The 14,900-nt window shown below is 46.8% G+C and overlaps 6 protein-coding genes across 6 annotated transcripts; all 6 read right to left on the reverse strand.

Annotated features, from left to right (window-relative positions):
- Positions 1 to 2,588: 2,588 nt before the first annotated feature.
- Positions 2,589 to 3,700, reverse strand: CDEST_11844 (Putative AMP-dependent synthetase/ligase domain-containing protein; the record flags this gene model as incomplete). Its single annotated transcript, XM_062928000.1, has 2 exons — positions 2,589 to 2,813; positions 3,053 to 3,700. 2 exons carry the CDS (start codon positions 3,698 to 3,700, stop codon positions 2,589 to 2,591), a joined length of 873 nt encoding a protein of 290 aa, XP_062784051.1.
- Positions 3,701 to 3,894: 194 nt separating this feature from the next.
- Positions 3,895 to 4,443, reverse strand: CDEST_11845 (Putative phosphopantetheine binding ACP domain, ACP-like superfamily; the record flags this gene model as incomplete). Its single annotated transcript, XM_062928001.1, has 1 exon — positions 3,895 to 4,443. The coding sequence occupies one exon, from the start codon at positions 4,441 to 4,443 to the stop codon at positions 3,895 to 3,897; it is 549 nt and encodes a 182-aa protein (XP_062784052.1).
- A 2,180-nt stretch (positions 4,444 to 6,623) lies between these two features.
- CDEST_11846 (Putative AMP-dependent synthetase/ligase domain-containing protein) lies at positions 6,624 to 7,234 on the reverse strand (the record flags this gene model as incomplete). Its single annotated transcript, XM_062928002.1, has 2 exons — positions 6,624 to 7,010; positions 7,052 to 7,234. The coding sequence occupies 2 exons, from the start codon at positions 7,232 to 7,234 to the stop codon at positions 6,624 to 6,626; spliced, it is 570 nt and encodes a 189-aa protein (XP_062784053.1).
- Positions 7,235 to 7,713: 479 nt separating this feature from the next.
- Positions 7,714 to 8,662, reverse strand: CDEST_11847 (Putative ANL domain-containing protein; the record flags this gene model as incomplete). The annotated part of the gene is made up of 3 exons (XM_062928003.1): positions 7,714 to 8,136; positions 8,195 to 8,402; positions 8,550 to 8,662. The coding sequence occupies 3 exons, from the start codon at positions 8,660 to 8,662 to the stop codon at positions 7,714 to 7,716; spliced, it is 744 nt and encodes a 247-aa protein (XP_062784054.1).
- Positions 8,663 to 11,831: 3,169 nt separating this feature from the next.
- On the reverse strand, positions 11,832 to 12,807 carry CDEST_11848 (uncharacterized protein). The gene is made up of 2 exons (XM_062928004.1): positions 12,227 to 12,807; positions 11,832 to 12,164 (listed from the first exon to the last, which is right to left on the reverse strand). Exons 1-2 carry the CDS (start codon positions 12,712 to 12,714, stop codon positions 12,155 to 12,157), a joined length of 498 nt encoding a protein of 165 aa, XP_062784055.1. The 5' UTR covers positions 12,715 to 12,807; the 3' UTR covers positions 11,832 to 12,154.
- A 260-nt stretch (positions 12,808 to 13,067) lies between these two features.
- On the reverse strand, positions 13,068 to 13,852 carry CDEST_11849 (uncharacterized protein; the record flags this gene model as incomplete). The annotated part of the gene is made up of 2 exons (XM_062928005.1): positions 13,068 to 13,108; positions 13,537 to 13,852. The coding sequence occupies 2 exons, from the start codon at positions 13,850 to 13,852 to the stop codon at positions 13,068 to 13,070; spliced, it is 357 nt and encodes a 118-aa protein (XP_062784056.1).
- Positions 13,853 to 14,900: the final 1,048 nt, after the last annotated feature.

Raw genomic sequence — 14,900 nt, forward strand, 5'->3', positions numbered from 1 at the left:
CGGAGGGCTTGCTTCGCCCCTCCCTCAGCGAAGCAATCTCCGGGCACTACTTGTCGGACTGAAAAAAACATGAGACATTCTGGGTTTCAAATGACTTGAAAAAGGGACATTATATGCCTGGAATATTGCATTCCATCATAGCACCTATGTAGCAGCCTTTCATTTGAACCCACAAAGGTTCCTGTTGAAGTTCGCTAATTGAGGGATAAGTGCATGTGTGTATTGTGTGTTGTGTAACTAGAAAAAGTCACTCCTAATGCATATAACCCCTCCTTTATTCTATCCGACGGTTCCGGCATTGGAATTCGGTCATTTGACTAGCTAAGGGCGTGATCGGTGCCCAATTCGATATAGGGACGAAGAGCCAGGAATAGGCTTTTAAGTGACTTGGGCTAAGCTTTGCGTCTAACCTTACTACTGTTTTACCTGTTAGATAGGTTCACCTAACCCTAAGGCAGAAACAACCTCATCCAGCACATCCAGACTTCTAGCACACATCCTGGAGTCAAGAACTCTAAGGAACTAATGCAACCCAAACGAGTGCAAGGGTTACAATCCAAAACAGGTTTGTTTACCAGTGGATCAATCAAGCTTTAATATCTCGTCCCGATTATCAAGCAAGTCATGACATGTTGTAACCTCTATGAAAATTGAGAAAAGTTTCCCGTAAGGTTTTCAATTAGTTGTTGAGTTAATGACCCTTGAAAATTGATAGAACCTAAATAAATGTCAGAGAAATAAATCTCCTAGGCTGCATCTGCGCGCTGAAACAGGTTTAGGCCCTTTCAGCTTTGTTTTCCATCCACAGAGTTTGCCTCTGCAAAAAGTAAGAGTCATGCCAACTCGACTACGTACCTCAAATAAAATTGACATTCTATTAAGTCTGATAAAGCTAAAACCCCCGTTTCCTATGAAAATATTTAATACTACTCTTAAGTTTTGTTATCTCTTATCTAGCTAGACTATGCTGTGCGTAACAGCATAAAATAGCGTGGACAATAGTGCAATAGTACATAATAGTACAGTATCATAATAACATGCTATTACTATTACTATTGCTGTTACTATTGCTGCTGTTGCTGCTGTTGTTGCTGTTGTTGCTTTTGCAGGGGCAATAAGTGGTAGGGATAGCAGCAGTACATAGTGCATTTAGACTTCCACTTAGTAGGATAATCTAAACACAAAGTTACTCAATGTTCAAGTTACATCCAATGTCCAACTGTTATCCAACTTGCTAATTTGGGCCTTACTTGCTGCTAGACTGAACTCTATGGCCGCGCCCCGATTGTCGCAAGTCATGAGCATGTTGTGATCTCTTGGGAGAACTGGGGATTGGTAAGTAGAGCTGTCCATCGAAAACACCATGCTTTTGAAAAGAAATTCTCAACCGACTATATAAGATATCGGCTTTCACCTCTTGAAATAAAGTGTTCAAGTCACTTCTCGGCACTTCTTAGCACTCCTCAGCACTCCTCAGCTAGCTACCTTGTATTAACAACAATTATTCTTTGTATAGAACTTAGATCTTCGAATCATCATTACCATCATGAAGTTCGATACTGTCTTTGTCACCATGGCGCTGGTTTCTGCTGCCGCTACGGCTGCCATTCCTAAGCAAGAGGTAAGGGTTCTTCATCGACTTCTAGGGAAGTGGACAGCCCAACTAACTCGACTACTAGGGAGGTGGACAGCCCAACCAACTCGACTCCCAGGGAAGTGGAAGCCGGACTGAATGGTCTAAGCGTAACAACTTCGACTCCCAGGGAAATGGACAGCCCAATCAACTCGACTTCCAGGGAAGTGGAAGCCGGACTGGATGGTCTAAGCGTAACAACGTCGACTCCTAACAGCCTAACCAACTTGACTCCCAGGGAAGTAGGAGCAAACCTAGTGGTCCTAGGTCCTAAACAGACGTTGCCTGATTAAGAAGCAAGGGCTGTAGCATCGCTGGGGCTGATGTTTCTCAAGATAAGGAACATGTAACAGGAAGCTTATTACATGCTAAGGAGTTATAAGTTTACTATTCATCCCTGATTGTAGTACTCGCAGATAGGTAGTATTAGCATTGAGGGTAAATTGGAATTTAGAATTAGAGTCGACTCCTACCTGAGTGACATTCTAATAAGATGTGTGGGATGCTCTCATTGAACATTGTTTTATTGGTTCTACATGTCATCTAGACCTGCCAGCTAGATCCGACTCACTGTGCTCACCTAGAACATCTTTCAAGGTCCGCTTGAAGTGATCATCCTGTCGTGTTTCGGATACATCAAGCTACAGAGCTTACTTCTTTTGGAGTTTAGACGACTATTTCTTATTCTTATCCTAGCGGGAGGTAGTTATAGGCTGATAGAAAATAGTAGTGACAGTGCATTGAATGCGCATCAATGGTTGAGGAAAGGGGTGATCTGCTCGACGCAGCAGGAGATGCAGGTTTCGGTAGGTCCGTAACCCCCGAATTGGGAAACAAGATCTTACCATCTGCTCAGGGCTTCCTGGGTGACGGCCTCACCGCCCGAGACGAGGGTCTCGAGAGTCGGCACGTCCTCTAGCTTCAGGAGCCTGATGTACGAGGGAGTGAAGAAGGCCTAGTTTGCTCTCATGCCAGTGATTGCCTGAGCGAGATTGCCCATCCTGACTTCTTCGGAGGGGATACAGATGCAGCCTCCGTAGTACATGGCGCCCAAGATTTCTATGATGCAAGCGTCAAACGTGTAAGACGCAAAATGAATGATGCGGGTCTGGTTTGACATGCGCATGGCTTTCCCGTTGGTCGAGAGGGAAGAGAGTAGTGCGTAATAACGCCCTGGGGCCTGCTAGCAGAGCCGGAAGTGAAGAGTATGTAGGCCGTGTCCGAGGGTGACGCGCCCGAGGAGCCGACGAGCCCCTTGGTGGAAGCCGCAGGGAGATCGATGATGACGGAGCGGCTCACCACCAACATTTCAAGGAGCTCGGCGTTTGGTGTTTCACATTTGGACAAGAGCTGTGGGTGAATGACTTCATGTTAGCATATCCAAGGAGACTTTCTCTACATGACGCGGGGACTTCTTACCTCTTTAGATGTCAACACCAACCGAGCTCCGACTTGTCCAATAATCTCTAGCAGTCGAGCTGGGGGATGAGCGGCGTCAAGCGGCACGAAAGCACCGCCCGCCTTCAAAATACCCATCATGGACACAATAGCCCAAGCGGATTTCTTAAAGCATACAGGAACCACCACCTCAGGCCCAACGCCGAGACGATGGAGATGGTTGGCTAAGGCCGTAAAGTAGCGATCAAGCTCGGGGTCGGGGACGTGGGGGCCGAATCGGGCTTCGGCCATGATGCCCGCGTCGGCGACCCGGAACTCAAGAGTGAGGGAGAAGGTCTCGAAATTGGCGTTGTCGGTTTCGACCGACTCCAGCAGCTCTCCAAAGCTCTCGTCGATCTCTTGGTCGACCTGGGTCACGAGAGTCTGGAGGTCGGAGGCTAGGAGGCCGTCGGGACCCAGCCTCTTGATGTTCTGCATGCCGAAGTGCATGTGCGGCACCAGGCTGTCCGAGTACTCTTGCACTGCGGCCACGGAACCGCTAACCGTGGAGAGTTTTGTAGGCCGCAGATGGTGTTGGGGGAAACATCGGGCACGAGATATCCCGATGGCGTTCTCCCGGAACGTCTTGGACACGTCCGAGTCGAGGTTGCTGAGGAACAGATAGTTCATGAAAGAATTGAAGGGAGGCTGGCTGGCCAGTGGTTGATCGAGGTATGCCGCGCTGCTGTGCAAATATGAGCGGCATCGACCAGCCGTCGTACAGGGCGTAACGGATGCTCATTACAAAGAAACGGTCTGAGGGCGACTGCTCTATCAAGGCGAAGCGGCACAGAGTCTCCCCGTACCTCGGGGGGTTCATGCTGTCAACGGCGAGGTGCCTCGAGAGATTGTCGTCGATGGTCCTGGTTCCTGGGCAGTCGGAGACGATTTGGAATTTTTTCGAACCCGAGAGGATCAGTCAAGTCCTTAAAATTTCGGTAGCAGCGAAATTGAGTCCCAGGCCCTTTGAGGCGCTGGGCATTAACTAAGACTGGCACCCTAAAGACCATCAGGAGGAAGCTGGCGCCATGTTGCCTTGCGGACACAGCCATCATGCCCTCCTGCAGCGGCGTCTCGGACTGGCCGTCTCTCAGGAAAGCATTAGCCATATTGTTGACCGTCGGGTTCTGGAAGATTTGAAAGACCTCGAGGGCGGAACAGGCTGCTCGGCAAGCCCCGACAAGCTTGATGGCGTTGATCGAGTCACCGCCCAGGCGGGAAAAGTTGCCTTGGGCCAAGATGCGACCCTTGGGGATCCCAAGAGCCTCGGCCCAGAGATGCTGGAGTGACAGCTCTGTCTCAGTCAGGGGTCTCTGCTTCATCGTCGCGCCGCCACGGAGAGCGAGCAGGAGGTTTTCCTCGGAGACGCTCATGGCTCTCAGACGGCCCCGGTCCGTCTTTCTTAATAAGTCAAAGCACCTACATTTCAGCCACCCCTACATTTCAGCACCTTAGATAAGGGTATTCCTACTAACACTAGTATGTTTAATTAATTATTAACTTTACCTAGATGCTACTATAATACAGCTTTTAGCCTTACTAGGTAAATTAGCCTTACTAGATTTATCTGTAATATCCTCTTTTTTGCTAGCCTTAATTTAAGCCTTCTAGATATCCTTAATATTAGCAAACTTAGTATTTAAGTTAATTTAAACTACCCTTCTTTTCCTTGCTGCAGTATTAGTAACTTAAGCTTGTAGGAGCTTTAGCTTATGCTAGGCAGTAGCTAGGTTATATACCTGCTTACTAAAGCCTTTTTTTACCTTTATAAAGAGAAGGTATTAAGTAGAGGCATTATTATCTAGCTTTATAAATAGCTTTAGTTAGCTAGCTAGATCCTTTATCTTCCTTAGCGTTAACTATACTACTGCAAATAATATAGATACCTATCCTTTAGCTTTCTTACCTCTAGACTACTTTTTACTAACTTAATTTAATGATACTAATAGCTTTAGTATTATTAAGAGTAAAAGGGAGCTTATTAAAGGCTTTACTATAAAGATAGGCTATAACTTTATCTATTTCTAACTACTTTTAATATTTTATATTATTATACCTATAGTATAAGCCTTATAATAACAGCCTATAAAGTTCTTTTTACCTACAATAGTTAAATTATTTTACTAACTAAAGTATTTAAGCTTCTTTTTATAAGCTACCTTAATAAAGCTAAAGACTAACTAATTAAGTAGCTAGAAAATATAAAAAGTATATAAAAATAAAAACAATAGATAAATATTATTTATATAGTATAACTATATAAAGTTAGTTATTATATAACTTTTACATCTATTTATAATTAGCAGCCTAACCTTCTTACCTTAAAAAAGGGTTTAAAGAATAAAAACCTTTTATAGCTATTTAACTATAGTAGTATCTAAAGTCTATTTATTCTTTATTATAGTAAACTACTATCCTTTATAAAGGCTAAAGTCTAAAGGAAACTACTATTACTAAACTACCTTACTTTTATATATAATAAGGGGATTTAAAATATAGCCTAAAGTAGAGATGCATTTAATAATAGATACCTATATCTTTAATTTAGGCTGTTTCTTATAAACAGACTTTATTTTAAATATACTTAGTACTAGCCTATTAAATCTCTAGTCCTTAAGGATACTAGTCTTATCTATATTATATCTATTAGATAGTTTAATGCTAATAATCTTTAGTATAGTAAGATGCTTAAACTAGTCCTTAATAACTTTAGTAAATACCTTATTAATATATCTAAAATTAATAAAGCAACTTCTTTAGACCTTAACTAATAGATTCCTTCTTATAAAGGCCTATACCTAGCCTCTTTCTATAAGCTAGGTATTCCTTATTGCATAAAGGATACATCTAGCAAACTCCTTAACCTATTAATATAAAGGAGGAAGCCTAAAGGTATGCTAAATCTACACCTATTTAGCTAGCTTAGCCTCTTAAGCAGGAGAAAGCCTCTAAAGGTTAGCAAAAGCAGCTACCCTACTTTAGGTTTTATAAAGTTAATACTAAAGGGTTATCCTAAGAATCCTATACTTATATGCTACCTTCTTTAGGCTTATGCTATTACTAATAGCTTTAACAGCCTAATTAATCTTATCTTTAGTATATTTAACTATTAGGTATAGATAAAGGTATATACAAAAAATAAAGCTATTTAGATAAGATCTGTAAATACTGTATTTATTTAAAGTTAGAGGGTAGTTATAGTATTAAAGGGAAATAAGGCATTTTTAGGTAGCTAAAATGTAGGGGTAGCCGAAATGTGGGTGCTTTGACTTATCGTCATGGGGAACCGGTAGACTGGGATGAACAGTGCAGGAACCACGTACGACGGCAGCGACTGTGCGAGGTGCTGCTCGAGGTCAACGAGTTTTGCCCTGAGACTGACGCTGATCTCAGCGAGGAGGTTCTCCATCGTCGGCGCCTACGTCTTTGGATTGTCATCCTCTCCCTCCCCGGCTCCAGCTTCTTCGACCAGGATGAAGAGCCCAAGGGCCTTTTGACGGTTGACTAAGAAGGTGATGACGTCCGCAACGACGTGTGAAACGCCGAGATGGAACTAGGCTTGGTTTTCGATGTCGCCGAGTTCCACTCTGTGGCCCCTGAGCTTCACCTGGTTTCCCTTACGTCCGACGAAGACAATGTTTCCATCGGGGACGAGCCGGACGAGATCTCCAGTCATGTAAAACCGCCTGGAACCGACTCCGCCAGGCGCATGGTGCGCAAAGTGCTTGTCTGCCCACACCGGGTTCTCGATGAACGCCGCAGCAGTCTTGTCGGCTTCATCTAAGTAGCCTCGCGCGAGGATGGGCCCTTCGACAAGGAGTTCGCCAACGGCTCCGACAGGAACGAGCCTGTTACAATCGGCTGAGTTGACACCCAAGCTCGCGAAGCCAAGGGTCGCCCGATGTTGGCCTCGTGCGCCGGTCCTAAGGCGGGCACGGGGCTCAACATGCAGGTAATGGTTGCCCCTGTGGGATTGTATACTTGGATGAGCTGCCTTCCTCCGCATCTCCAGAAGTTTAAGACATCCAGAGGCATACTCTCGCCGCCCACAATCACCGATTTGAGGGTCGGCACGGCCTCGGGCTTGATGGTCCGCAGGAAGGAAGGCATCAGAGAGGTCCATGAAATTTTCATGTCGTTGATGGTCTTTGTTATGTCTCCCATTCGCGCCGATTCGGCAGGGATACAGCCGCAGCCGCCGCACTGGAAAAGATCTCTACCAAGCTTGGGTCGATGGTATAAGAGGTAAACTGGAGCGTGCGGGTGTCGGGAGTCATGTTGAAGACGCGCCCCTGCTCTACAACGCTGGTTGTGAAGGACAAGTTCTCAATAATAACAACCTTAGGACGCCCTGTCGAGCCCGAAGTGAAAAGAACGTATGCAGCGCTGCAAAGTCTCCCCTAGCCGTAGTTGCAGGGGCTCCATTTCTAGGAGGAGGAAAGCTCCGAAAATAGCTGAGAATCGACAAAGACGATGGGCCCGTTGTGGAATACGTTCTAAAGCCCCTCGTGGCTCCTAGACGTCAGAATACACCGAGCGCTTACTTGGGAGAGAATCTCCTCTCGTCTGCTCTGGGGGTGCGACGGCTCGATGGACGGTCAAGCGGCACCGGTCTTCAACACAGCCAATATGGATGCAATCGTCTACATGGACTTGCTGAAGCAGACGGGCACGATGCTCTCTATGCCGACACCAATCAGCTGCAAGCGAGCGACGACCCGACTGGACATGTCGTCGAGTTCGCTGTAAGAAAGGGATCCGTCCCAAAACTCGACTGCCGTCTTGTTGGGTCGTTTGTTTGCCATAAGCGTGACGAGCTCGTCAACGCAAGCCTCGATGCCGCTCGGGCTGGGAGGGAGGATCGACTCGATGTGAAGCACATCTCGGCGACTCAAGGGGCCGAGTTCGGCAACTATTTCATGGGGCTGGGCCACGATCTCTGAGACGATTTGCGCGAAGCAGGAGGAGATATGTGCGGCGTTAGCCTCGGAGATTTGAGCGGTCCAAAACGACAGGGCTGCGCCAAACGTCTCGCTGTTGGCCGCGACGTTGACGATCATTTCATACTGTTGTGTGGTCAGTCGGGCTTACCATAGCATGGTAGCATTGTTGGAGTTTACATACTCCGGTTGAGTCCTGTCCGTCGAGATGTTCGAAGTTGAGGCTGGAAACTGCGCTGCCCTTATTGGATGCGGAGGGGAGCCTCTGAAGCGAGATGCCTGTGTTGAAAAGGGAGTGCCTGGGCATACCTAACGCTTGTTGGACGTGAGCGAGCGAACAATGTTGATGCTTGAGGCTCTTCAAGAAACCTTGCTGGGCTTCTTGAAGCAGACTGAGAACTGAGTTCTAGTCTTGGATCCGGGATTGACACGCCATTATTTTGGCGAAGAGACTGACGGCGTCCTTGATGCCGTCGACTGGGGCCTTATGGCTAGAGGTGAGGTATTAGCTAAAGAGAACGTTGTTGGTGGTGATGTACTTGCGCAAAAGAAGAGCCCACGCGATCTGGTAAAAGTTGGAGATGGTGATTTTGTTGACGGCGCAGAAGTTGATTATGGCCTTGGCTGGAGTGCTCAAAAACACCTTGATCATCACCAGGCTATCGTACCCATGAACTGAGAACCCACCAAGACTGGGTAGGCTGCAGGGCTTGGCGCTGGAGAGATACTCGGTCCAATACTCGATGGACTACTCCATGGGTTGATTCTAGATGTGGTCAATATGGTCCCTGTACAGAGGTCCGGAGCTCTCCATTAGAGCTTCTGCGTGGGCGAGATTGGTACCGTTGATTGCATATTGACGAATATTCGCAGTTCAATCCGCTATTCGTATCATGATAAGTAACATGATCCAATGAACTCAAACTTTCGAGGGTTTGCTATGGCGGAGATCTCGGCCACTGACACCTTTAGCATGGCCAGTACGACGGTCAGCCAGGAGAAGGCATTGACAAAGACTTGGTTCTACACGGGCAGTCTAGAGACGTCCACTGACCATTTCCACAACGAATGTCCACCCTAAGTTGGGGCATCGTGTGCGGAGCTTCTTTTATCCCTCGATGGCTTGCGGAGTGTCTACCGTGTGCTGAAAGTACGGGCCTTAAGACGCGAAGTCTACAGCCATCTTACTTATGAAGTACAGCTCTATAATACTATTGAGGAGCCTACATCCTCTGGAAAGCTGGTTTTCCAGGCCGGGGTTTTACATCTAGAAGTCATTATGGTCACTTCGGGAGAGACCTTAATGATAGAGTACGATGAGCATGGTTCAGATAGAGATCCCCTGAGAAAGCATACGTTTTCTGTTGAAATTGATGCCTATGCCTATTGAGAAGTGACCAAGTTGGCTGAGATATGCTACAGAATCTCTTAGAGCAAGTTTTTGAATGCGGAAGACTGTGCAAAGCGGCAGGAAACAACTGTTCTGGTTTCTGAGAGGAAGCTGACGAATGGGTTTGACTTAATTGGCTCCTCCTGGAACAGCATTGAAGCTGAGCATGTTTTATTTCGAATATACGGGCTCCAGAAAGGGATTATAGGGCTGCTTGGTCTTTAATACTCATTTGGAGACTTTTGAGGAATCGCTGTTGACGGTCTTGAGGAAGTCGCAATATACGGATTTGACAATACTGCTACTGTTGGAACGCCGATCGGATTATCGATGGGAAAGTGGGGACAACGGCCTAGCTGGGCCAATCAGATCACATGGATCCATCTCCGTCAGGGTAGGTCCGTCTGGCCAGCCATATCACGGCCTTCGTCGATTGCTGCCCTTCACGTTAGATCCTCTCTTCTACACACCCATGAATCCACGAATACCCTCATCTATTGAGACCGTTCGTTATCAGTCGAGTGACCTGTGAAACCAACAGCTACGATCGGAGAGCTTTGCAAGATAGCGGTCAGCTCAACGACGCAGTTCTTCCGCGATAGTTCTCTCGACGCAGTCTTCACATTTCAAACGGCGAAATTGTATTCTGTTATCGATCGATCTTAAAGGTTGGCTTTCAGTAATCTGCTGAATCAGAAAGCAGATTTCGAAAAGATTGTTCAGAAACAGCTCTCCAAACCGCCAGTTACCTAAGCCTGGATTTTGATGGTCAATGGTGTGCACCTTCAGACAGATCACGGTTCACGACGAGCGGGATAGAAAAAAATGCTTCTGCTAGAAGTCATTTCTTTGGCCCTGGCAGAGTGATAACCCCCTTTGGTTGTAAGACGGTATCTGAACTTGACTGCTCTTGCCTCTTCACAGAAATCCCAATAGACACGCTTGGAAATACCACAAGAACTGTCTACAACTACGTCCACTTGAAGCCCGTTGAAACGACCGATGCCAATGAGAATCTATTCAGATTCCGCTATGTCGCTTTTAGTGAGCTTGTAGGACAGGCAAGACTTGGCTAGGTGGACGAGTCACTGGGCGACTCGACTGAAGATGTCGAGCTGGATGTTATGGCAGAACGCCTTGACGAGCTATAGCTGAGCTCGTTGATCCGCTGTTGGGGACTCTGAGCAGCCGCACAGTCACGCACCGGACTGCGTTCTACTTTGGCCAGGCAATGGATCGAAGCGGCGTAACCATGCCCATGTCCCTGGTTTGGCAGGCAATCCTTACACGGGACAAACATCATCACACGGAGGATTGGCGAGGGCGCAAGACTTTTATTACCTTCACATACTTTGATGGCAGTGGGCGTCGTGCTCGAAATGTTCAGCTAGCCCAACACAGCGGGACAAAGTCACCACCGCAGTGGCGATTTGCCTCCGGGAAACGTACCGACAGCCGCGGTACCATGTTCCAGCATCACGAGCCGTTCTTCGACGCCTCACATAACTTTGCAATGGAAAAGTACGAGAAAAAGACATCAAATATCACGCTTCTAGATGCGCACGACCGCGCGGTTGACGAGCTGCAGCCAACCACACCTGGATCAAATCGCGCTTCCAGCCATGGCAAACCACATTCTACGATGCGGGCGATGCTGTGTTGTGCGAATTCCCTTGAGAGGACGCAGATATCAGCCAACAGTTCCAGAGCCTCCCAAGGGAGGGAGACTTACCATCCTACCTGGTACACGCGTCAACGAAAAATGGCCACTGCAGCTGATGACATGGCCGCCGAGAGGTCATCGCTCTACGTCGACTCTCACAGCGTCACCCACGTTGATACTAATCGGCGAGCCATCCTCTCGACGGTCAGCGATGGTGCGGAAACAGTCCTCTCAACGCGCCATAGCTACAATGTGCTTGGAAATATGAAAACCAGGATGCCGCATCTGACGCCCTCGGCCAACTCGCCGAGATCGATTCGTACGACTTTCTAGGCCTTGCCGCCAAAGACTCCCCGCAATTAACTAAAAGCACCTACTTCCTAGCCCCACCGCCCCTCCCATACCCTAACCACCTACTTAGCACCTATTTACATTAGAAGTGCTACTTGTTTTGCCTATACATTATAAGGCATGCTGTCAACCACTTCTATAGAGATGCTAGCTATGTACTTTAATATAGGCTGGATCAAGCCACTAGGTCTTACAATGTCAACTTAGGTTGCTATAGTTGTTGTTACTTTTGCTGTTGCCGAGAAGCTTGTTGTTACAAATGTTGTAGTTGTTTTTGTAGTTAACAAATTCGAGTCAGTATGACCAAGCTTTTTGTGCATGGTCAAACGGTTCCTCTAAAGAGATAGTGAACTCCCTCCTACTTGAGGTATCTACACCTACGCAACGGGTCAGCCCGCTTCATGGGACTGTTGGCCTTATGTACTAGCAGGCCAACACAGATAGATGAACGAAGCCAGGCCAAACAGCTCACCATGTGGATATATCTTCTTACTGTATTCGTGTGCGTGTGTATATTTATAGGACCAGTCTTCCATCATGCATAACCCTCTAGAGCCTCTTTTCTATAGGCTTTAGGCCTGCAGAGCTCAAGTAGCCTACATCTTAGGAGATTCTCTAAGACTTTCCATACTTAGACTTAGGCACTATAGGCTTAGTCCTCTAAGTTATCTTAACGTGCGCAAAGGGTCGCTGTGCCCTTTGTATACGCATAAGCTAACACATAGCCCTACTATGTGACATTAGGCTTTACTGCTCTCGGTTTAGTAAATTTCTTTTTTAAAGAATGACGGAGTTGTTAGTTTGAGGTAGACCTACTTCTTGCAACAATTAAAGCATATTTGAGGTCGTTCCTCCAAAACGAGGAGTCCATGCCTGTTGCAACGCCGCCAGCTTCGCCCCATTTTTTAGAACCGCCACCCTTAATGAACTCTCGTGGACCCTTGACTGTAGATGCACGGGATCTGCCAGCAGGGGGGGGAATTGTAGACGCTAGCTGGATAGAGGCACGTTGCCTGCCTCTGACTTGAACTTGCACTTCAGGGAATCCTGCGGAAGATTTTGCGACCCGCCAGCGCCAGACAAGACGTCTAATGCCACTTCCGTTCGTCCAGTTTGCGTCTGTAACTCTAGTTGACTGACTAGATAGAAAAGCGTTGGTAATGTCGATTGTAGCGTCATTGGCGCCAGTGAGACCAAACCATTCTCGTATTCCTCGATAGGACAATCCATGTATTGGCAAACTTTGAACTAAGACAGCTGTGTACATTGGGAGGAGAAAAAAGTAGTAAAAAAGATTCATAATAGCAGTTAGAAAGATTAGAATGAAAGTCGTTAGAAATATTAGAGATCTAAGAATGCTGGAGCTAGTGAGGGCGTAAAGTGGCTTTTTATAATGAACTTTAAGGTTCTTGTTCCTAAAGGTAAGGGGGTAAAACAATAGACCTGTGCTGTCTTTTTATAGATTTAGCCACGCTGTTTACTAATACCTAAGATTACTTGAAGGCTATTTTCTAGGTTGAAGCCTGTAGCTAACCACTTGTTATCACTAAGCAACTCAGGTAAGTTACTTAACACTAATTAAACGTACATTAAGTGCATTATCTTTTACAACTATTAATCTGCACGTTAGCTGCTCATTGCTAAGCAGCCTGGCTACTTAATGGCGTACTTATTTCCTAAAAGACCTAGGAATCCTGTGAGAAATAAGTCAGCTGTCTATAGTGTCTGTCCGGAGGACCCATCCAATGTAGGCCTCAAAAACAATAGAGCTAGTAGTCTTTCTAACCAATGCAGTCTCTTTTTGTGTATGCCTGCATGCAACTTGCTTCTAATAATAAGACAGGCTTAGCTTACCTCTTGATTAAGGATTATCCTAACTGCTTTAATATAGCTATAGGTAGCGTTATAGAGAGAATCTTGCTAAGTGGTTACTAAATCTAATGGAACATGCTTCGCTAAGATGCTGTAGTTTGTAATTACTATATTTTATGCAGACAGGCATCTTGTTTCTAAAATCAATAAGATTTTGACAAGGAGAATCCTGGGGTTTTAAATATCTCTTAAATGCAACAAAGCTTTGGACCCACTTCCGACTTTGCTCTACTAAGGCTAACAAAAGTACCTAATAAAGCAGCATTTCTGTGGTAGGCATCCTTGTCGACCTGCTTTTGGTCGTTCAAAGCCTCGCCATCGCCGGTCGGCGCGGCTGTGATGTTGGAGGCGAAATCGCTCCAGTCCTGGCTGATGATGTCCCGGCCCTGCCAGAAGTCGGCGGGGTCGGGAAAAGGGAGTGACAGGGACGCCGCGTCAGAACCGACTGTGATGCGGTATGTCTGTAAGGATTCTGGGCGAGGAAACGGTGGCTGACGAGCGGCGGTCGAAACAGTCTCGTCGTAGGAGGGGGGTGGTAGGTAGTTCTCGGGGTAGTCAGCGCTCATTTTCGACTTCTGAGTTGCGCTTATCAGCGCAGGTTCTATGACTTAGAAGATTGGGGCAAGCAACGCCGGTATGAATGTGTAGAAGCTGAATTTCGAGGACGGTTGTACAAAGAAGTAAGCAGACGACAGGGGGATGCTAAATACATATCGGGGTTTGAATATCGACAGCAACAGGGAGCTTGGCCAAGTCATTCGTTTTGATCCGAAGGCCCATGTACCTACCATCCGAATGATTACTGCAAATTCAGCTGTAGGAATAGGAGGAACACCTGTCTATCTATGATTCAGTCTACAACTAAGGAAGCTACTGGACCACAAGGGGGTTAATAAGACTGAGGCGCTAGCCTGTATCTCTGAGGTCGCATATATCGACAAGGGTTGTCGGACTGGCCCGATGATGTTGCTGCATCGTATTGGCGCAGGGTGGACGGACACCGGGGATGTGAACTGGCAAGACTTTGATGAGTTGCCTCATCCGTCCGAGCAGAGCGACGAATTGCATACGCATCAGGCCAATCTCCCTCATCCCTCGGCACCAGAACACGTAACCAACAGACAAACAAACGACGAACAGAGTCCAGACATACAGACGACGAACGGACCGACGGGTCTGGACCCCTGTTGCAAGTCCATCTTGGGGAGGTGGTTCGCACAAGTTCGGGTAAAAACCCCACGACACTAAACCACAATGACCGACACAACCAGACGACCAAACCACACCTCGCTTGCAGGAAGCATTAGCAGGGATGCTACATGTACAGGCTACATGGATGGCATGGTAGCTGTGTACCTATCCTCTATAGCTGAAGTCGCAACCTCTTTGCTCGTCTAATCAAGAGTTCCACGAGATTCATCACCGTCAGCACATGCAGTCGCTTCATGGGCTACGTCTTCCCAATTCCACATTGTTGTTTATAATGCTATCTCCCTCTCTCCCTATTCATATTCGTCTACTTCCTTTTCTCATCTTCGAGAGCCAAGAGCTTGGCTTATTTTGCTCCTTAAGTGGGTAGGCAGGCAATCCATTTGCCAGATCATTGCGGGCCAC

Source organism: Colletotrichum destructivum, chromosome 8, assembly GCF_034447905.1.
Source record: "Colletotrichum destructivum chromosome 8, complete sequence".
Classification (NCBI taxonomy): domain Eukaryota; kingdom Fungi; phylum Ascomycota; class Sordariomycetes; order Glomerellales; family Glomerellaceae; genus Colletotrichum; species Colletotrichum destructivum.

Bases quoted from the DNA above. Each gene is read 5' to 3' on its own strand.
- CDEST_11848 (XM_062928004.1), bottom strand. From the start codon at position 12,714: ATGAATCTTTTTTACTACTTTTTTCTCCTCCCAATGTACACAGCTGTC.